This window comes from Haliotis rubra, unplaced genomic scaffold (assembly GCF_003918875.1).
Source record: "Haliotis rubra isolate DU_JTF1 unplaced genomic scaffold, ASM391887v1 Scf433, whole genome shotgun sequence".
Lineage (NCBI taxonomy): Eukaryota > Metazoa > Mollusca > Gastropoda > Lepetellida > Haliotidae > Haliotis > Haliotis rubra.
The window spans coordinates 717,929-742,259 of record NW_025767117.1 but is presented as its reverse complement, the minus strand read 5'-3'; the positions used below and the strand labels follow the sequence as shown (position 1 = coordinate 742,259).

General features: G+C 38.3%; 1 protein-coding gene across 1 annotated transcript in view; it reads right to left on the bottom strand.

Annotated features, from left to right (window-relative positions):
* LOC124289110 (sorting nexin-33-like) overlaps nucleotides 1-24,019 on the bottom strand; it is a 49,694-nt gene extending 25,675 nt beyond the window's left edge. The window contains exons 1-6 of the mRNA XM_046725712.1: nucleotides 23,894-24,019; nucleotides 6,576-6,605; nucleotides 2,122-2,208; nucleotides 1,761-1,835; nucleotides 859-1,107; nucleotides 236-348 (exon numbers count right to left, since the gene is read on the bottom strand). Of these exons, the coding sequence (XP_046581668.1) occupies nucleotides 236-348; nucleotides 859-1,107; nucleotides 1,761-1,835; nucleotides 2,122-2,208; nucleotides 6,576-6,605; nucleotides 23,894-23,911 (572 nt within the window). The 5' untranslated portion in view covers nucleotides 23,912-24,019. The remainder of the gene's footprint in view (nucleotides 1-235; nucleotides 349-858; nucleotides 1,108-1,760; nucleotides 1,836-2,121; nucleotides 2,209-6,575; nucleotides 6,606-23,893) is intronic.
* Between the last annotated feature and the right edge of the window lie 312 nt (nucleotides 24,020-24,331).

Sequence of the window (24,331 nt, the reverse complement as noted above, 5' to 3'; positions counted from 1 at the left end):
GACAATTATCTCATTCAACTATCTTGCCACGCTTTCTTTTAGAAAATAACACACAATAATCATGACAATGGGTCACAAGAACAAGCTACAAACAACTCCACCTACTGACCACTATACATGTTTAATCCATAACCCTTACCGAGACACTCCACATACAAACCGAATTCCCTAATGGAATGATATGATACATTTTCCTATAGCTTGTATGATTAAGTTGTTAAGTAGTTATTCTTACCTATTAAAACTGCTCTTGATGGTACCATATTTGGACATTTCAGAGGTGGGAGAGTGGGCCTTGTGTTCCCTTCTTGGCACTGACAGACCAAATGACCCTGTACCTTGCAGGTCCTACAACAAACAGTCACCAGATGGTTGAAGGTGCAGCTATGGCAAGTCTGTTATATGAGCTGTAACCTGACAATGGCTATGAACAGCATCATATAGTGACACACAAAGCACATGTCTGAGGCAGCTTTCCTAAACCACCATACATGAGTGGATGTCAACATCACCAAGAGATGTGACCACATTCCTCAACGGAAAATGTTTGATAGAATAATATGCCTGTGTAAATGCATGGAGTAGGTTTGTTTTACATGTTATTGGCGCTTTTGCTATCTAAATGTGACTTATTTAATAGCTGAAAGGTTTTGCACTACACACACACAAATTTAGAAGAAATGTGGTGGTGTGTGGTCCTGTGCACAGAGTTCAGGTCACAAATCAGTTTAAGTTAAGCAACATTGAGTGCAGAAAGTCCTTGGAAGGGTGACTGTGTTTGGAAGCTTGACTCCTGAAGTTTCAAGGACTTCAGAAACCACACCGATCACCCTTGCATTCCTAATGTTGTACTGGTACCTGATTTGCCCCTCCAGTGGTGCTATTGCTGGATTGATCATCATCATCATCGTCCCAGTCTTCGTCCCATTCATCGTAACTCTGCTGCTGCTGCATGCCGCCATGCTGACCATGCTGGCCATTCTGGCTGTACCCTCCTCCACCCCATCCATTGGCAGCTGGGGTCAGGTCTGCGGGACGGCTGGCAGGGACGGTAGCTGGGATGGGCACGGGTGGGGGTGGGAACTCTGGCTCGGGTATTGACACCACCTGAAACATTCACAATGATCAAGAATACTTTGTGCTAGTATTGGGTCATGTTCAGAGGATAACCCTACTCCAAATTCTCTCTTCACAATTGGTTTGAAAATATTTACCTAAAGGAAACACTGCCATTTACATGCACACATGCACATGGAGAACATTCACTATACATGGACAACATATATTGCTCTGACCTAAAACAGGGACCAATGTGTTTTTAGGAAGGGTGCCATTGGGCACCAGGCAGATGTGAAACTAAGGGAGCCCATACCTTTATATGATACAGTTAAACTTAAACATCACAACAGTAATGTCAACTTATTGTTTAATGGTGTGTATTATTTTGTGTGTGTGTGTGCGTGCGTGCATGCGTGCGTGCGTGCGTGTGTGTGTCTCTCTGTCTGTCTCTCTGTCTGTATGTCTGTCTACATTTGTGTATATATCTGAAACGGTCAACAGGTATTTGATGGTTATTTATAGTTTCATGTTATGAATATACTTGAAAGTGTTTCATCTACACAGAACCTCATTAATGCATGAGAAGCCCCGGTGAAGATGGAGCAAAGGTTGACCTGTTGTGTAGTCCCTTGTACAAGTAGTACAACATTACATCCTCCACTGATCTGGATACCAGCAATGCCATGGATACTGTGACTCACCTCCAGGTATGACTCCGGCACAAGACCTTGTTCCCCTCTGGAATTCTTGGCCTCCCACCATCCTTCTCCAATATCCTACAACAAATGTGGTCTCAGTATCAAAACCTATCACCAAAAATCTCAGCAGTGTGTGCCCTAAGTATTCTCCTTAACTTCTTACCTTAACAGTTAGTCAGTACATATGCATCTAGGCCAGCTCATTGAGCAAATGATAATTTGAAAGTTATCAAATTTCCTATTAAATTCTAGTTAAGGATCCATATGGGCATCTGAATAATTGATCTAGAACACCTGGTGAAATATTTGAAGTGTTTTGTTCAGCTGCTAGCTCGTTGCTGATTGGTTGTGCCCAGACACTTACCTGTCTCAGCACATAGACTGTCTCCCCTGCGGCCAGGGTAAGTTCTCCATTTTGTGTGTCCCCCTCGAAGTCATAGAGGGCATTCGCCTGGAAATATGATCAACATGAGGAACTATAAACACGAGCCACAAGAAAAGTGAACTTATTATTTAAAAAATTATTTAAAATGTAAAATTGTTCAATCTTTTTTTCTGAGATATGGTACAAATTCAATTGATCCTTGTATCCCTTGGCATAAATGGAGCTACAGTAGTACAGGGTGTGAATGTCTCCATTCGGCAGTATGTCCCAGATATATTTCACAAATGGCAGAAGAGAGGGATTAGTGTAAGCCATAATGCCTGCACAAGGTCTTACATACACTTGGACATTTGGGAATCAGGGTGACTTACAGTAAATATCTTTTGTGAGTCATTTTTTCAATTTGTGAGTCATGAAAACATTTTCGTCAAAAAAGCAAGAAATAAGAAACCCTGCTGCAGCCCCGAGCCATGGTGAGCCTGACTGCAGCCTGAATGGATCACACTGCGAGGATTGACTCAGGGACCTCTTTCTGCTAATGAAACTATGGTCATTTGCCTTCCAGTTATTTTAACTACACCATGCAGTTACCATGCATACACAAACAGAAATAGTGTTCTTAAGTTAAATAAATGATACATCATGTCATACATAAAACGTTACCCTGACATTGATAAGTATAAACAATTACCAAATGCACAGATATGTTTCCAGTATAAGAAAAATTACAAGAGCCAAGGGTACAGAGATGTGCCATGTGTAACATACAGGAGGACCTATATGTGGTTGTACAGGGAAATGTCAGTGCGGTCCAGTGATGCCAGGCTCTCTAAATGTGGGGTGAGGGGATAGGGGCGTACAGGCATTCAGACAGTAAACAGTCTGGCCATGTGGAGGGGATGGAGGATAATTCCATTTATCTTATGAATCACACAGGAAGAGTCCATTCAACAGTCATGCTGCAAGCACATGGGTAGCAATATGGCATAACTACCGAATTTATTACAATAAGAACACCTTTCGAAAACAAACAAAACAAGATTTAAAAAGTCTAACTGTACAAAATGCTGACTGATGAACAAATTTTGCATAAAAATATATTTTAAGTATGTCCCACAAAATGATTTCAGTTGTGTTAGTGCAATGACCAGTAATTTGTACTGTGACATCACTTTCCAGAAAGATAAAGGCAAGAGTGAGTGAGTTTGGTTTTACGCCGCTTTTAGCAATATTCCAGCAAAATCCCAGCGGGGGACACCAGAAATGGGCTTCACACATTGTACCCATGTGGGGAATTGAACCTGGGACTTCAGCGTGACAAGTGAATGCTTTAACCACTAGGCTACCCCACGGCCCGAGAAAGGCAGGAAGGCTTCATGAAGTGACACAATCATATTTTGACACAACATGGCAATAAAGACACAAAAACTGATCACAAACAGGAAAATTCAACATCTTCAACGTTTTTTGTGTTTTTCCTCTCAAATCATATGATGCGGAGATACATTCAATCTTAAGTTTCTCAGTGTAAATCACTTTCATCATTCCTAAGAAACTTCAAATCATGTTAATTATGATTATACATAGAATTATTTCAACAAGCTAAGGAATAACTATGGTAAGCATGGTAAGTTGCTGTCCAATCTGCTTCCTGTTATTAATGTGATCAAGTGCAATCATTCAATCATGTGGTCACCAAATGGCCTAGTTTGTGCATCTGTAAGTAGAAAACTAGGGCATTGTCATGATGAAAGGCATGGGGTTGGGGGGTTGGGGGGTTGGTTTAAAAAAGCCAACAATGGATGAGGCCTGTAACATCAGATTTACTTTCACATGCAATAATAATAAGACACTATTTCCTTCCTGTGTCAATACCGGTTCCTTCTCATCAACACACATCAGGATAGAGATCACTGTTTCTCTCAAGTTAATTCTATACAATAATATTTAGCATCTTTTTACCATGGTAATGTTGCACAATAAAGAAAACAACATGTTGCAAAACAAAATCAAAGAAAAAACAAAACATTGCATAATTTGGCCATGATGTTGCAATTGATAAACTCTGCAATGAATAAAATGGAATTTCCACAAAGTCATGCTATGATGACAGGTGTATTATACCAGCCTGAGCTATGAATGCTTCAGATGTGAGTTTGATAGTTTATCAATGGAGTGGATGCATTTACCAAGTTTTATAACCTCCTTCCCATACGCTTCCCATGAAAACACGATTGAATAATAATAATGACTTTGAATATTGCTGATCATGCATGTTTAAGCTTCAATTTACCACTTGTTGAGATGAATTGGAACTATGACAATTGATTACAGAGTGCAATCCGGCTGCAACTGGTGCAAGGGTACTGTGACACAGTTTATTCAACATTCTACTGTAGATAAGCATAACCAGCCTAAGCTAGCTGACATGACACTCATATAAATAAATGTTACACTTGTAGTTTATGACAAGGTCAGCCGTATTTCTACTTAAACCATCTAACATACACTCATAATGGCAATGTCGACTACATCCACTTCATCTCATATTGAATATGTTTATTAATGTTAAATAAAACAAAACACACAACACGATCTGTTATGCTCCTGCATAAATGTACACATGCATGTTGACTTGTTGGTGTTTGATAGGTAGGGTGTTGACAGTAAGCTTCAAGTGCCACCAACACAGCAGTAGAACTACCCTAACTAGGAAGTAGATCAGCTGACTCATGTCATTGTTATATGAACAATCAAAGTCCACATTACTTGGACTGATCAAGGTCATTTCTTATATTAGTGGAACTTGGATCCACCACTTCAAACTGACAAAAAGGAAGACAGAGATACCAACCTCATAGTCGCTACGCATTTTAGCCTCAAACTACGCCAATACGACTACTCTAGAAATTCTACGAAATGTCAAGAAAATTCCTTAAAATTCGGATATATAGACCAAATATATTTTCGTCGATTGAATACATTTTTGCCAAAAAGACACGACAAGAAGAAATGTAATGCTGATAATTTGGAAATCTGCTGTTGGAGGTATGTGAAATTAAAGCTTCGCTCTTAATTAGTTTCATGATATCTTTCTCAGGATCCATCATCACTTTAAGTATTTCAGTTGACTACTAATTTTATGGTCAAACTACTAATTTAGATCCTTGAAACTACCATCTGCAACCCTTTGAGGTTGGCATAAAGAAAGTCATAAACCCTTTTCTATCTGTTAATCCTATCAACATGATAAATTAATTACAGATATAACCAAAAATGTCTCTGCAGTATCAACAGTAATTCTTTGAAGCTCACTAATACATGCAGCACATTTTGTGTATTTCAACAGGTGACCTATGACTGATACAACCAGGGCTAGCACAAACTCGTGTTTTCTTGTAAACCAAGTAATATAGGAAGCCATGGACACTGATTATGGATGGCAAAGCAACTATGAAACAAGTAATAGATAACATGTACGCCTGTGGAAACATTACCTGTGGTGACCATGGTGATGTCCTTTGATATAACCTGATCTTAGAACAATCAGTATGAAAACATTCATTATAATCTAGTGTGTGACACCTCTACAGTATTTCAGCAGGGTTTTCTGCGACACAGAAATGTGTGTCTAGTACGCTCAAATGTAGAGTCAATGGACGCAGACTAGAGGGATGCACAATATCATTCACTGTACCCACATGTACATCTATGACTTTGTTAAGAGTTTGGTTGTTTCGTTCACCTCAGTTACGGGCATCATGTCATCCATCAGTCCACATGATCAATGATTCATTCCAGGCTCTAAAGAATTATCAAAACATACAGTTCTCTACACCGTTACTTCACAGGACCCTCATATTGTCCGCAAGGACCCTTAAAACTAATAACTGAGGTTCACCAGGACACCTATGTCTGTGACTTACAGGTGTGAGTCAAGGTAAAACCCTGATTTCAATCACATCATGAAATGGTTTCCTAGGTGATCCACAAAGAGGTAACATATGCATTTATGTATATTTATCCACAAGATGGGGTGGGAATCATGTGTCAGTGGAAGGGATCACACTGGAGGTGCTGAAGGGGGAGGGGGGTCACGGGCACATTGGACCCCACATAGTCCATAATATTTTAATAAAAATACATTTTACTTGTTGAATATGAAATGGGATATCTTGAATAATAACTATTTAAACATACAAACTCAAGGATGAATGCAAACAAATTAAATCTTAAAACGAACACACAAACACACTACGGAGGACATATAATCAAGGAAAGTGTCAATATGATTTACAACAAATATTGTCACAACGATCAAGGATCACAGCAATTCCCTGTAATTCAGATGAAGCTTCAAAGCTCCACAGAAGGTCATGCAAAAAAATCTTACAGGTCAAGGCCACAAAGGGAGAAAATATAAAGTACATCACCTCAAACATAACAGGTAAGTCTTCATCATCCTGGCAGCATTGAAATGAAGAACACAACTCAATAAGGTAGAAATTGTTGACGCAAGACACAGCTTATACAACATTCAATGAATTACCCAAGCCCTCATCAAACAACTTGATTCACTGTCTCAGAACAGGCTTAATATGGCTGAACAATGGAAGTGTTCTATGAGATCAACTGCCTTGTGTGATCAGCTGATTTGAGGAGTTTACCTGCCCCTAATGTACATGCCATGCAACATAGCATAATCAACAATGGACTTCAGTGTAAACATTGATTGTCTCTCATGAAAATGTTTATGTACATAATTCGCCAAGAATAACAAATACGTATTTTCCAAACCCGTTCCTGTCATAATCATGGTGCAGATCATGCTGACAGAGGGCTTTCCCATCTTCATGCATGTCAAGTCATATCCATAATTGTATATATGTTACAGGGAATTGGTGAAACCAGGGATTTCACGTAATCCCTAAAAAAGTAAGTGATTTCGTGAGATCCCTGTGACCCCCAGACATTTCATGTATTCCATAAACTTTCAAGGGATTTCATGGTGTAGTGGTTAGAGCGTCCGCCCGGAGAGCGGAAGGTCGCGGATTCGATCCCCGACCGCGTCATACCAAAAGACGTTAAAATATGGTACTTGTTGGTCCCTGTTTGGCGCTCGGCATAAATGGGTACAACAAAGACTGGTCGGCTCGGAGTCAGTATAATGTGTCTGAGTGGGGTATTCATGCTTCACTGTGGCATGGTATCTCAGTGGGCTAGCACTATAAAACCAGCTTAAGTCTGGGCTAGTACAAGCAGCTGCACATACACATACACACGTACGCATGCACGTCGTCATGTGAGCGAAATATTCTCAAGCACGACGTTAAACCCAATTTCACCTCACCTCACCTCCTAGGGTGACCTCTTTCCTCAGACTGTCCACGTTTGGCATTTCTCATGTCTGATGTGACAAATGTATTACATGTTATGTAATATGCGCTTGGAAGTGCAGCAAGAGGAATCATCAGTTGGGATTAAAACAAATCAATCAAATGATTAACCGATAACACACTGATTGATTACTGTATTCTGTCGTGCCTGTGTAAAAACAACATCCTTCCTTCAAATATATGTATTTTGTTATTATTAATAATTTGTAGCATTCAGCAGAATCATTCCACTTCATTTTTTTTAGCTGTTTTGTTTCGTTGAGACAGACAGTATACACTAGATCGCACTTAGATCCACATTGGCAATGTATAAAATGTCTAGATATTACAGTCCTTTTATATTCACTGGAACAGATTGTTTACCTTTTATGAAGTTTGAAAAATGCATAAAAATATAATGATAAATACATTCGGATTATAAGACAAAATTAAGACATTCATTGACTTTTTTTCAGTCTTAACATTTTGTATCACTGGCATATAAACGTCGAATTGTGTTCATTTTTTGCCATAATAATGAAGATGAAAATAGTAATGAGTAAAACAGATTTCATCTTTGTTATCAATGTAAGGATATGCATATTATATTTATACTATCAATTGCACTTGCGGGTTGCACAACAGAGATTCAACCCAATCAAGAATTCTGGGTTATCATCTGGGTAGTTGCAGGGGAAAAACAATAACAAAAGCAACAACTATTCCCGGGGAATGGCTCTGGATCAGTGTCAATTTAAGCTACAAACATTAATTTCACACATTCACTGATATCCTAACAGGGAATGTGTGTTATGGAACACCATGACCACCAGTAATTTCATGAAATCCCTTGACATTTTAGGGAATAAAATAAGTGGGCCCAAAGTTATTCCCAGGAAATCTCAACCATACAGCGAATGAAAATACACATTGTACCCATGTGAGGAATCAAACCCAGATTTTCAGTAATGACTAACACCTGGCTTGCTTTACTACCCTAATGTATAAATAAATCTTCTAACAATGCTTCAGTCACACTGAAGGAAAAGAGCCTCATTATTTGCACTGTGGACATGAGGAGGAAATCTTGCCTTCAATGAAGTTCAACGAAATATTGTGTTAGAGTCACAACACAAAACTGACATGGGATATCAAACATCCTTGACATTGACAACAGGATTTCACAGCAGTTGTTTCAAGCTGAGAGACTATAGTCTTATGATGTTGAGAGTTTTATTCTGAGAATTCTACTGGTTAACCGACACAAATACAACATGCAGGGGGACTATTGTTGTTTGTCATGAGAAACCTGAAAATTAGCGAGTATGATGAGTTCATCAAGAAATCACTAAGTTAACTTGTAGTTTCCTATATTACAAAGCTAACATGTTCAGCCAGGAAGTAGCATTTCTATGCTTCTCCTCCATACTAAAGCAACCTTCACATACAGGACTTGTTTTTGGTGTCAAAAATGATTAACTCCATTAGCCAAGCCTTTTGGTATGGTTGACAGCAGACATTACTAAATAAAGCATGTTAAAGGAATGAAGATCAATAACTTCATTTCGGTGTGTTTTTGCATATTCTGAACAAGCCTGGAATTATGGCAACTGGCCTGTTGGAACCGCTCATTTGTTAATGCAAAGAGCTGCAAATTAATGTGAATATTGTGCAACATCTCAGGACCACCTTCTACCTGTACAGTGTGGGCTTCAAGCTTCACATATATAGGGTGATAACAGCTCAGGGATCTGGACTGCTTATACGCTGAGGGACATATCTTACTTTAAGTAGGAAACACTGAATATCTGGGGTCTCCAGTCAAGATAGGGAACAAAAGCCACAATTGGAAATGTCAATATCTGAACAGAATATAGTTTTCAAAAGAAATAAATAAAACTTTTATTAAGCACATCCTGTTATATCCTGTACCTGTCTTGATATGTCTGATGTTAACAACCTGATAAGAGAGGTGCATCCACACTTGATGATTATATACCAACATGCTAATTCAGATCTCAATATACCTGGGTCAGGGTCCATTTACCAACAACCATACAAAAATTATACATGATCTTCAACATATTTCCTTTGTTGCCAAACAACCTTTATTTAAATGCCTTACATTAAAGTAAAGATAACCACACTGAACACCATGCAATACTTTCAGAATGTCAAGGCAACAATGTAGCGTTATCACTCCTCATCTACTTACATATGCAGTGTAAATTATGATTAATACGTAAACACTTTCAAACAACAAATAAACATAATTCTGAATATATTATCTAATGTTTCCTAAGAGTTTGTTGTTTAACATCCCACCAAGCGGGGAGGAGGGGTTACTGGCCTAATGGATAAAGCGTTCGCTCGTCACACCGAAGACTCGGGTTCCATTCCCCACATAGGTATAATGTGTGAAGCCCATTTCTGGTGTCAGCAGCCGTGATATTGCTGATTGCTAAAAGCGGCATAAAACTCAACTCGTTCACCCACTAAGCAATATTTGTGGTAAATAGTGGGAGTTACCTAACAAAAACATGCAGTACATTGTATCTTACCTTGATATCCATTATGTAGAATAATCTGTTTTGCTGTGAAGGAACAACCTAAGACTATGGAATGGAGTGAGACTACTATCACACCCGGAAGACTGAAGCAGTCCACTCGACAGTTTCCTGACTCAGAATAGGACAGCCACCATTAGCTGACGACCAGCACTCAGATCCTGATAAATTTACTCTCCTGATAAATGATATCTGAACTTCAACACCTGCTATACTTTATAGGACTTCATACCAAATATCAACTCTATGCATCTTGAACATATGTAATACCATGAAGTGAGCTACTAATGTTAACCCAACCTACCCATCATGTGAGCCCATGAGATATGTATCTAGTTGTCAAGGAAACTCACGACATACTGATCTACTGTACCAAATCTATGATGGGCAGGTGACCTGAAACACAGGTGTCATTATCTATGGCCTAACCTGCAACCATACTATGATAACCCTTGTCAGCTTTACATACAGTCTGGGTCAACAACAGTCCACAGACCACCTGAAGGAATTTTATCATCAAACGAATGCAGAAGAACAAATACAAATATTTATGTGTATACTTTATGGTTAATATCTAGGAATAAATATAACAAATGTCATGTAATTGCTAAGTTGAAACATTTAACTGATATTAATGAAATGTTGTGTATATGATTAGGATTGAAATAGTCTCAACTGCAGAAATTAGGAAATCAATGATACTATCACTCTCCATAATCATGAATAATAATTGGTTATAACTGTCCTTCCATGACAACAAAGATACAGAAAGAAGAGGTTTATAATGAACATACTTTTACATCTTTTACTTACTGGTATATCACATCTATTTCCAGTCCAATATTTTGCACCTTCTTGCTATTTGAAACTGGATCATAAGCAACACAATAACAAATAGTTGCAGGCATACAAGTGCATATCAATAAAATCCACAAAATCTGAAACATGTAATCTGTAATTATGTTTTTTAAAATATCTAAACCATCATCACAATTGGAAACATCTCTGGCACAGGTGACTGCCTGAGTTAAGCTCAACCTTTAATAGTATTTTAGATACACATGCCAGCTTAATCATGTTAATGAGAGCAGAAAACATTCATAAACATGATACAAGGCACAACCTGGAAATAAAAAGACAAGTGGAACCTTGTTTCAAGGGGCACAACTCTTGCCTAGGTAAAACATGCAACAGAGAAACTTGAGCTGCAACTAAATGAATGCATACCAGTGTCTATATCTACCACCTCATACCACCTGCCAAGTGTGCCAAACAATCCCTATTACTGACCCTGCTGAAAACATCAGTATCCAATTCCTATCTCATGTGTCTCAATCTATATCATCTGCCAGTGAGATATATCTGGCAATCCAGCTATACTTCCTGGATTGTGTAGCAGCTATCAGTTATGAGAGGGAACACCTTTCATTACAACAGAAAAGTAGAGTAACACCAGAACCTAATCAAAAGCCATGTGTAGTACAGCAGTGAGATCTCTGTCTACCAAATGTAAGACAATCGATGTGTACTGGAATTGAAAACTTCATTTAACCATCGTAAAACAATCAATCACAAGGCTATGCCAAGAGTTATTTTCTCCTATTTACTTCCACAGACTGAATAACGAATGAGCATTGCATGCATTACGACTGTACCTGTGATAAATATAGAAAAACTCCAACAGACCATAAGACTTGACTACAAAATGGACCAATGCTTTAATGTATGTCAAGTTTGTCTTTCAAACATGAGCTGTTGAAGTAGACAATCACATATGTAACAATATTCCAACCCAGGGAGCAGTGGATGCTGCCACTGGCCTCCAGAGTGGAAGTGATATGAATTCAGTATAACAACAAACTGACGCTAGTTTGTTTCACTGGTTCTTAAACGGACACCCGTGAAAATCCGCGTTAGAATTGATGTTCAGCAACCCATGCTTGTTGTATGAGGCGACTAACGGGATTGGGTGGTCAGGCTCTCTGACTTGGTTGACACGTGCAATCGTATCCAAATTGTGTAGATCGATGCTCATGCTGTTGGTCACTGGATTGTCTGGTCCAGTCTCAATTATTTACAGACTGCCGCCATATAGCTGGAATATTGCTGAGTGCGGAGTAAAACTAAACCCACTCACTCACTCTCACAGGGACAACAGATAATGCCGTAGCTATTGTGGGTGTGTCATGTGCATCTCACATGCATGCATTACAGGTGACTGTTCTATAACTGTCCTCAATAGTTGCACACAATAATATTGGAGAAATTCTCAAAAGCTACAGTGTCACTACAAACCCCCCGACATTGTGTACTTAGACAATGGATTACCAAGCATGCCGAGAGCAGGATATGTCCACTAGTCACTGAACCTAAGAAGTGAAAATCTGAAGAGCCGAAACATCTGCACAATGTTTTCTTACAAACCTTTATGTATGTTAAATAAAGCACTTGTGCCTAACTTGGCCACTGTTTTGGCGCATGTTCTTACCAATACCTATTGCACACAGGAAGAACATATTTTAAGTATAATGCCTAAACACCAACTGGTTACTGGGCACTTCCTGAGGCATAGCCAAGCTGATAATGAGGTCAAGTGGAATTGTTTAGGTCACTCTTTTTTTCAGATGGTTCACAGATTTTCACAGGAAAATACCTGTCTGTAGGTGGGGGAAAAAAGGAAGTCAGTTGGTCTACTACACAACAGGTTGGCTGGCATATTAAAATAAAAAGGGTGTAATCTGTTAATGTTGGAGAAAAGCTGTTAATGTATTCTATACCAACCTGATGATCAAGAGGAAAAAGTGTTTGCACTTCAGTGTTTTGTCTGACAGTCAGAACAATCAGTTACAGTCAGAAACATGACCAATACATATTTGTTTCCTAATGCATGACAAACGGAACATGGCAAGAGATTCACCGACAGCTACAAATCTCTCATACTTCATGCAAACTGAAAATTACTGAAATGTCATGGAAAATTAGGTTGGTTGGTTGTTTTTCTGTTTAACGCCTCACTCAGCAATATTCCAGCTATATGGCAGTGGTCTGTAAATAATTAAGTCAGAACCAGACAATCCAGTGGTCGGAGCAGTGATCTACGCAATTTGGATACGATGGCACGTGTCAACCAAGTCAGCGAGCCTGAAAACCCGATCCCGTTAGTCGTCTCTTACGACAAGCATGGGTTGCTGAAGATCAATTCTAACCCGGATCTTCACGAGAAGAAAATTAAGAGGGCAATGATAAAACTAAGAATTGAAGTGTCAAGGGCCACAGCCTTGTCCAGGGAAACAATGTGCTGACAGGCAAATTATTTACTAATCCCTTCCTCCTACTTTTCTCATACAACAATGTATATGATCATCCTTATTGGACTGGTAGATGGCAGGGACAATCTGAGTTATAGATCATTAGTTTAAAAAATTTTGCACACATTTCTAAATGAAAATCTTATTTTTAAAATATTGATGAAAAAGCAAGCATAGTGGGTTTTTGTTTAGAAATTTGATATTGTGCAATATGCTATCATTTCTATCAGCGGTAGGAAAAAAAAAAACAAATAAAGAATTTTTCTGTTCAAAAGAAATTGTTGGCAAGAAAAAGAAGTGAAGGTTCAGGGATGATGACTGCCTGTATCTGTCGTTCCTCATACAGCTGTCAGCCAGCCAACCAAACACAGCATACATAACAGCACAACCAACACAACTACACAACCAACATAACAGCACAACCAACACAACTACACAACCAACACAACTACACAACCAACACAACTACACAACCAACATAACAGCACAACCAACACAACATTAATCCTGAAACATTCCCTTACAGCCGCATCTTTCACTTGTAACGTTACAGACACACACTGTTTTATAGTATAAAGAAAATATATTTTCACCTCTGAGTACAATTTGCATTTATCATTATTCTAAGTCCAGTCCCAAGTTAGTTTTCTGACTTTCTGATTCAATTCTTCAAAATCAAGGGTAAAGTTGGTATTGATCTGTTGAACTGACATGCCAATCTCTGGGGCTTTTTATTTTAATCTCGCATTTGTTAATCGCTACAAAATAGCAGAAGGTGTGTTATCATGTTATGTGCATATAACTGTAATTTGTATCTTCAAGTTGTTACATTTAGCAGTTTTCATGACCTCATTTTCAAAATGATAAATTCTCATGTCTAGAAAATCTATACACTTTAGGAATTACTTTATCATGTCTATCTAATGATCAATAACTTCATAACTTTCACGTAAGTAAAGTCAACTACCAGAATACAAAATCATGTTAATATGCATGCCCTCATTCTGATTGACAATATTCAACAGGCACATGTAAAAATTCTATTTATATGGATAGGGAGATGGAGACACATTCTGATGTAAAAACCTCTCATTCACACTGTTAACACCAAGGGGCTGTCAGTTAAATTATTTGAAACTGAACATGTTGAATCTAAGAGTTAGCACATGTTCAGCTGGTTCATGCCCAAAAGACAGACCTCCCATAAGACTCCATGAGTACACTAATTAGCTGAGCCATGCTGTACACCCCTATTTAATTAATGAGCTGACCCAGAGTAACTATAGAGTATAACAACACACTCCTATCTCCTGTGCCCTTCTCAAAACATATTACAAATCCGTTTACTGACCCATCACTACCATGCTGTAGGAGAAAAAATCAGAGGAAAAAAAGCCATAGATTTGGGGAGGAAAATAAGTCATAGGAAAAAAAGTCATAAACTAAAAAAAATCAGTATTGATAATGTATTTATTCAACAAGTCATAACAATATTATCATCAATAGCACTACATAAATTTCTCTGAAATACATTTGAACCTAACTTATAAAATTAATGTATTTATTCAATTATAATATATAAGTATAAATAACTGGAGAATAGGACATGTTTATAAGTTATTTTCCCATGACTTATTTTCCGTGACTTTTTTCCTATGACTTTTTTCCCGATCACCCTTCTAGATGGCTACCTGTATGCCAAGAACAAGGCAAAAGGAGAAAATGATGATGTTCACAATATTCACAAGTAAATGTGATCTGTTGATGTACATATATGTTGATGCAATATGTCTTAATTTAAAAATCATTATTCATTACATTAATTGATAAAACTATAGTTAATACCTAATGTTGTCTTTTTTATCTGGGCACATACCATTATTATCAAGGGTACAACTTAATTAAGCCTTATGCAACCAACCATAAAATGTGTTGTTTTAAGCGGTCTGTGAGGTGAGGTGAGGTGAAATTGGGTTTAACGTCGTACTTGAGAATATTTCGCTCATATGACGACGTGCATGCGTGTGTATGTGTATGTGCGGCTGGTTTTATAGTGCTAGCCCACTGAGATACCATGCCGCAGTGAAGCATGAATACCCTACTCAGACACATTATACTGACCCCGAGCAGACCAGTCCTTGTTGTACCCATTAATGCAGAGCGCCAGGCAGGGACCAACAAGTACCATATTTAAACGTCTTTTGGTATGACGCGGTTGGGGATCGAACCCGCGACCTTCCGGTCTCTCCGGGTGGACGCTCTAACCACTACACCACGGAGGCGGTCTTAAGCGGTCTGTCTTTTGGGAGGTCTGTTCTATGGGAAGATACCGTTCAGCTCTCTTATATCATGTATATTACCTGCAATCTGACATCAGCTTTCTTTAAGCTGTGTTCATACAGTGTTCAATATGCTTCTGGTCTTCAAGAACCATTAAGAATGATACTTGATACTGGGCGAGTGGCAATAATTTTGAGGGCAGTATGAAAAAGTAAGTTTCGGTTTTGACTTGCATTTCCTGCATTTAAGCCTAAATTTAGAAATGTTTAATTTTTCCAGTAGAATGATATAATAGATGTTTAATGTGAAACCGAAACATATTCAGCGCCGGAAAAAAGTGTTCTTATTCACAGTTCAGCTGTTCTATAAAAATTAAACATTTAAGGTCATTAAAAATTGTTGTAGGCTTGTTATGTGTAATTTCCGAACATTAACCCTGGGATTACTTATGTTTTATTTAATTTGATTACCAAAGGGGTCATTTATGTTTTTACGCCTATGGTTTAGATACAGGAATTCCCGGTATGGTACTGATTCTGTCAAGCCACTTAATACCAAGTCTACAGACAATTTATCACAAAACCTTTTATTAATGAATGTAGCTGACAGGGGATATTAATTTGTATTGAAGCAACATATCTCACTTCTATTTATTTGAAAAATAACATCCAAATATTTTAACAGCCATCAAATGCCACGACAGCGTTTTCAGTATTGCATCAATCTAGATAGAGTTGCGCAATGTATTGCAATCAGGCAACACCTTCTACAGTAGTCTGTCTCACAGTCCCTGAACCACATTATTTTCCCTACTGCCAAGCCCTATCAGCAGTGCTTAAGCCCTAAATAAAGCAAGTCCTTTTCAATTTAAATGGGCTTGTTTGTTACAATCAAAATTATATATATTCAGAGACTAAGCGTTAGTCTATCTGTACAGCTGAATGTGAATGAATGTTGAATGTGAAATCTATTGCAGTTGTCACAGTCAGCAGGAAGACAAAGCTTGATCAATATAACTTTCTACATCTGGAAGGAAGGACAGGAAAGTCCTAAAAGATTAGAGATGACTGTTACTTGTATTATTTCATTTCTGGGATCAACACTGATCAATATCCAAGTCTGATGGCTTACATAAGCACACTCTGCCTTTAACCATGTGAATAATATCTGGTCTCATATTTTAATCACGGTAATATTCTATATAATTGATACACATACTAAAACTACAGGAAATGATACCAAGCAAAAAGTTCTTGGCACAGAGCGGGTGCAATGAGAGCTGGAGACAAACATAATAGACAATACATTTGGATCATGAATATTCTGGAAATATTCTGTTGGAGATTGAGCACCCTATCTCATATAAAACATACCCAAAAATGGTTTACTGTTAAGTATAGATACTTTTCTAAGCACCCTGAATAATGACGGCCCATCAGCTAGGTTAGTATCTAAAAGGTTTTTATGTTTGCCTTAATATGCTCAGAGGCCCAGATAAGCTGCGTATCCGGGTAAAATACGCATAGAAAATTTCCAATTACACATTGAAAAATAATTGTTGTGTACCAATTACACATTTAAAATGTTAGATACGCAAAATGTTTAAAACAAATGCGTACGGAATATATTTATAAAAATCACTTGCGTAATGAAAAAGACATGGATTGCTATCAAGTTGTACTGTTAGTATAGGACTAGTGTTGTACTGTCAGTATAGGATGAGGGATTTTTTATGAAATCATTTCCATTATATTTAAAATTGGTTTTGATTAGGTATGACATAAGGCAGAACATACCTGCTTAGTAAACTTACTCAATGACATAATACTTAGGTGAGTAAAATGACTGAAACACGCACATATTTGAAAGCAGTGGGTAATGGAAAATGAAATACCCACTCAACATTCATAATACCCACTCCAAAAAAATACAGTGGGTACAGTACCCACATGAGCTAAATCTTATCTGGAGCTCTGATATGCTGATACCATTAATTCTCTTTCTGGCGAGTGAGTGAATCGTATTCGAACAGCTCAATTTCAATGTACATTAAAACAGTTTCTTAACTATACTAAACAACTTAACTATAAATATTTCATCAACGTTCTTAATGACCTACTCCTTTACTTTGATTTACACTTGAACACCCACAATCATTACAAGAAGAAAGTGTGCTGACGTCATGAACTGTGACCAGCATTCATGTATTGTGTGGAGACACAGCGACGTGAGTTACCATGGGTGTAGTAGTGTATGACTGTATCGTCATGTACTTCCTCAAAGTGTCAGTACGTCCCACCTACCGGAGTGCTGATTTCCTCTGGCAGATCAGGTAGCGGCAACTCAGTCTCCACATTCGGTTCCAGCGGAGACAGTGTATAGGACCCACGCGAGTTGCGCCGATGTTGCATGTTTGCTATACTAAATGTGTGAAGCAGCATTTTCCCAGGCATTTTCCTTATAATTTTATTTCTTGCATCACCAAGACTTCAGACTGTGATGAACAGCGTCAATTGTTTCACTGTCAAACACTATCAATATATCATGCCACAAAAACAAACTTGAGAAGTTGATGAAACATTCATAACCATTCTGACAAATGTTACCCTTGTCTTCAAAAAAGATAACGAAATCTCAGTTAATGAACTGTCAGGCAATCCCAGTTGTTTGTCACCTGCAGTAATGACAAGCTAGGATCACCTTAAACTGGTGTGAACTGACACCTTATATTAAGGTCAAGAGACCATCGGGGTGAAGACGCAACCACATTAAGACAATTTACACAATATCTGTGAGAACAATCAATCCTGGGAACACAGTCTTGAAGACTGCCACTGATACATGTGAAGGACACGCCTTCCTCTCGCTGTTTCCATGGGAATGTATGACAACAATACATGACAGTGGTGGTCAACAGGTCAGACACATTTCATGACATCAGTGTTGAAACCAGTTCACAATAGTTGACCTTCCAGCAGTCTCTATGGTGGAGCTGTGGGTATCCTGTGCAGGGTAGATTAGATCTGTGTGACATATCTGTGGATTATGGCTATGTAACATGACTTCATTACATGCAACACCTCAGGTAACACTTCACAACAGTTGAACTGATATTCAGAACCAACAACGGTTATCATGGTCATAAGCTCTGGACTACATGCATTTCAAACTACACCTGTGATCTTCTGACCCATCCACTGCCATCAAACTTCACTGTTCAAAACATCAAGAGGAACATATATATAAACACTGGTTCATGACCTTTGTGGTACATTCTTGTCCTTCACAATCCTCCAGTTATTGTTTATGATGAGTTTTTAATCTCCTCTAGCGACCTGGGAGACAAGGGACAACTGATGAAAGATTTCCATCTGTCCAGCCATTATCAGGGTTGCTAAGGTCATCATAACCCTATGGTACATCAGTGGTATACCAGACTCAGACAATTAAAACACAAGGCAGCAGTTCCGTTATTATCACCGCGTCTGACTACAGCAATCCCATCAAGTGTTCATGTGTTGTATACAGGTGTGTGATGTGTTGGCCGTGTATCCATGGAGGCCCCAGAGGGGGACAAGGTGCTTGATGTACAAGCATGTGGTGATAAGTGATGAGTAGCTCTCCACAACCCCTGGGGCACAGTATTGACACCAAACATACTGCTGATAGATGCCTTGTTGTGGTCCTCATCAAAAAGCAAAATATTTTTCATACACACTATTTGAAGGTTGACTTTCAAAGCCAATTTACCAAATGATCTTTAGCAAAACAACAATATCATGACAATGGACATACCAAACTTTGAAAAAGTGAGAAAAAAAACAAGCAAAACTGTCAATTCATATTGTACCATACTCTTCCCTCATGTGACACGGTTGGGGGTTATTCTGAGAAGAAACAAAACGAAACTGGAACTGTCACATCCAATTGTACATCATGTTTGTTTTGTTCATTTCTTGTTTAAACTTTGTTCTAAACACTCCAAAGGTGTTAATTTTTCTCAATAAAATTAATGTGAGTACAACCATCATCCTATTGACAACCTTCTGTTTATGCTGCATATATATACTAATATAGACCAGGAGAATGTGTACAACAAGTAGGCTGGTCCGGCCTCTTCAAGCACAATTACAACCACTAACAGTAGCTTCCTCCATATTTCTTATTCAGATCTAAAAGCAAAATGTTGACAGTTCAATCTCTCCAGTGGGAGTTTGGGTAAGTGAGTGAGTTACCCCAAACTCTCAGATATTATCATGGGAACTTCAGTTTTCTGGGGAGGTGGGGTAGCCTAGTGGTTAAAGCATTCTCTCATCACGTTGAACTTGGCCCGGGTTTGATTCCCCACATGGCCATATTTGCTGGTGTATTGCTAAAAGCGGTGTAAAACCAAAATCACTCACTCACTCTTAAAAAACATGAATAGTTCATTCATATTACATCTATTTGAACAAAATTATTGTTAGAAAGAATTTCTTTAACATTTAACATGTTTAATGGTTATGTTATTAACACTACAATTACTTCTTCCCAGATCTGTCAACATGGTCAACCCACCATATTAACATTATGCTTATAATGTTAACCATGCTATCTATGATAAGAATGTACATATGATGCTACTTTTATGACTGTGGGGGAATATATACGACAGGTGTCAACAAAATACATCATCATTACCTGTGACAAGTATCAATGAGGGCACTCAATGAACATGTTCAGGTATTTCTAAAATGATAAAACCCCATGTTATTCATAAACTGTTTTTTGTCCTGTCACAAAGTTAACAACTTAAATGTTGGACTACGATATGCCATACTGCCATAAACAGGTCATTAGCCATTAGCTGTGTGGCTCTTGCAACATGTTTACATGATACAGGGGTCATTTGGTCATCACTGGTGAGTAATTAGCATGTTTATGCATCAATGATGTAACATACAAGTCATGATGATCTATGATGTGCACGTTTCGGATTAATGAATAAGTATCAAGACATACCAAACATATTTCAGCTAAGAAAAGGATTCAGTCAAAAGCCGCTAGTCACGATGCTACTAACATTAAATAAGAGCAATATCTATCTGATAATGTGAATACTCTCATAACAACATGTAATGGTATATAGAAGTTCTTCTGCCATGCTTTATTACAGTTCATATCAGTATTTGAACTGATCATGATCAAAACAGTTTAATTTGGTTCTATTCTCACTGTATGAACATTCTCAAAGAAATAAATATTGAATGAATCCCTTTCAAATAATATAAATGCCAGATATAGGGAAAAGTTCAGTCTGTTTTCCTTACTGGTCTGATATATCAGCATGATGAACAGATTGACAAAATGCTCAAAAAGATCACAAATGTACCATCATGTCCTGAAAACAATCATCATGATCTCAGCATTTTACTTCCTGGACCTGACCAGCGGCGCTAAACATGGTAAAGGCCTTGACCAGAGGCCCAGATAAGTTGCGTATCCGGATAAAATACGCAAGAAAATTTCCAATTACATATTGAAAATAATTGTTGTGTACCAATTACGGATTTAAAATGTTAGATACGCAAAAAGTTTAAAACAAATGTGTACGGAATATATTATAAAAATCGCTTGCGTAATGAAAAAGACATTGATTTCTATGATGTTGTACTGTTAGTATAGCACTAGTGTTGACAGGGGTGGAAATAACCAATTGCCAAACGCCCGAGTCAAGTGGTTTTTTCTGTCGGGCAAGCAAATTTGTATATCCTACTGTACCGGTGTCCAGTTGACTTTCCAATATTAATTATGTTGTTTATTTAAAAAATCAACAAGAAAACGTCCGGTATAGTGGAAAAATTATCAGGGCAAGTGATTTTACACGTGCCACTGTACTAGAGTACACTAGCAATTTTAAAGTTATTTCCACCCCTGGTTGTACTGTCAGTATAGGATGAGTGACTTTTTATGCAAACCATTTAAGTTGGTTTTGATTAGGTATGACATAAGGCAGAACATACCTGCTTAGTAAACATACTCAATGACATAATACTTAGGTGAGCAAAATGACTGAAATAAGCACATATTTGAAAGCAGTGGGTAACGGAAAATGAAATACCCACTCCAAGAAAATACAGTGGGTACAGTACCCACATGAGCTAAATCTTATCTGGAGCTCTGCTTGACATCAATCCATTTGTCAAGTCAGAAATATTTTCATAAACATTAGCTGTTTAATTCATCAGCAAAAACAACCACGTGGTTTGGATTTATATTTTGCAACAGAGCCTACAGCAAAAACCATAAGTCTCCATGTTTCCTGCCAGCCATTGGCCTAGACATTCACACATGATGGATTAAGTGACTGAGAAGTACCCAAAGTTGGACATTCCACATAGAAAGTTAGCCAGAGTGTTCTGCCATAAAGACTGTGGATCAAGGAGTAAGGTACGAACTTGTTCAATAATTACATTAAAACACTGGCAGTAGAACTACTCATTAATACAAGCAATTACAAAATTGGAAACAGCTTTGGAATGCGAGTAAAGCCCATCAAGTGAGCATAATGCTGAACCAAGACTAAGATCGAGCTGAATGCCAATGCACACTGGTGAAATCTAGACAATACAACTATATTCAGCTGTATCTCAGTACAGGCATATTGTACTTATCTGTACGATGTATAGAGAGACTAAATGACTCATTAAACATGGCATAGATCCTGCTCTGTACACGCTGGATACTACAGATTAAACTTTAACATTGATGATAGGGTCACATCCCTTTATCCCTATAAAAAAATAACATGATGAATGTTGCCATGGTATCTCCCTCTCTCTGAACAATCTCTCACCAAAACCCACAACCAGGTGCCTTGATATTAGAGTGCTTGGTTAACTGCAGTAGCTACTTCTAATGTTTACATTTCTAGACATTCACAAGCATAAAATATAGCTCTTGTTTTATCTGTTTTCAAAGCGTCTTATCTGTGCATGTTCAGTTGTAAAGGAATCAGATGACTGAAGATGCTTCTATGTCGACAGTGACATCATCCCCATCTATACACAATGTTTCATGTAAAAGAGAGATACTAGATGAGGAACAGCTCTCCCATTTGTCCAAATATCAGACAAGACATAATTAGCCAAGCATCATTCTGTATTACTCTCCTCTCTCAGGTTGATTCCACAAATACTTCAAACCATGACCAGTCACAAGCTAAATTTCACACAAGAAATGGGTTAAGCTGGAATAGAGGTCTCCCTCAATGGCCTTAAAGTAGCACTTTGGGCTTAATTGTTTACCTAATAAGATTAAAGCCGATCAAAATGGGCGTAACGTGACAAAGAAAACAAACTAATCACTGCTAATTCCATCCTAAACGTGACAAACACTGCCAGAGGGAATGGGCATTGAGATGTCTGAATACCCAGCATTCCTCAAATACAACACATACCTTTACCTGGTGCATGGCGGACAGATAAGTTGCTAAGGTAAATCCAACAACGGCAAATCACAATCCCAGAGCAGTTGAACAGACTGCTAGTCAAATATTCTCACATCGAGACACTGGTGAATGTTGCCAGCTGACAATTGGAGGACGTAAACAATGACTGAGCCTTTGATGTAAAGTTCTCCCCACTGTTGTCACACACAACGGGTCATGAGTGGTGAGGTCAACCGTGACTCATTAGTGACTGTGACTGTGTCCGAAGTCCCCACCATACAGTCAGGCTAGGTCAGAGGAAATGAAGGGCTGCTAATGACATTACGATAGAGGAGGAAATGTCAGCAGCACCAGCGTCTACACCATGCATCAATGTGTACACTGTCAAGTGGGTGCGTTGACGCTGCTCGAACTTATGTACACAGTGCGAGCTGGTTAACACTTCACAACACACACCTCTAGCATAGAGTCCTGTCCTAATGTACTGTCTTTCAAAACTCTTACAGCTGTCTAATCTTCCCTATAGCTGATTCTATGTTCATGGGCTTATTGTTATCGTAAAACGCTTGTGTCCTTTACCATATTCATCATCATTTTCATGTTTTATGTTTCAGTCCAGGAGGAATATCATAATAAACCTAAAATAACCTGTATTAATGTCTATCTGTTCAGCAAACAATTGCAGGTAAATGTTGGTTCCATGTACATGTTACACAATCAGCAGGTGAGGCATGTAGCAGTGTGCCTCCATGCTGTTCTGCATTAATTATCAAGGTTGATGAATACACCTACCCTACATGCTGCTGACATTGCTAGATAAGTTGATACAAGCCAGATATGTGTACAGGTAACGACTCTCACTGAAGTATGTTCACTGCTCCATGTCACAGTATTGAATCAATTGTTCTGTCTGTGTGTGTATAGGTGTGTACCATGCAGAGCTGCTCATGATGAGTCACAACTTTATCACACATCCATATCACACACACACAAGCACAGTCTTCCACACAGAACAAAGTGACACACAGTTTACATCATGTACGTGGATGCAATCTGTTATGACACTCCCGTTGCTGTAAACCCTGTAACCTAACGCAGCATCCAATCAAATCACTGAAATATAATGGTAGAGTGACATATATTTCATACTGTTGATGCAGACTCTTCAATCAAACACATGTGGACACTGAAACTAAGTGAACCATCAAGCCCAAGTCCTGAAACCAAGTG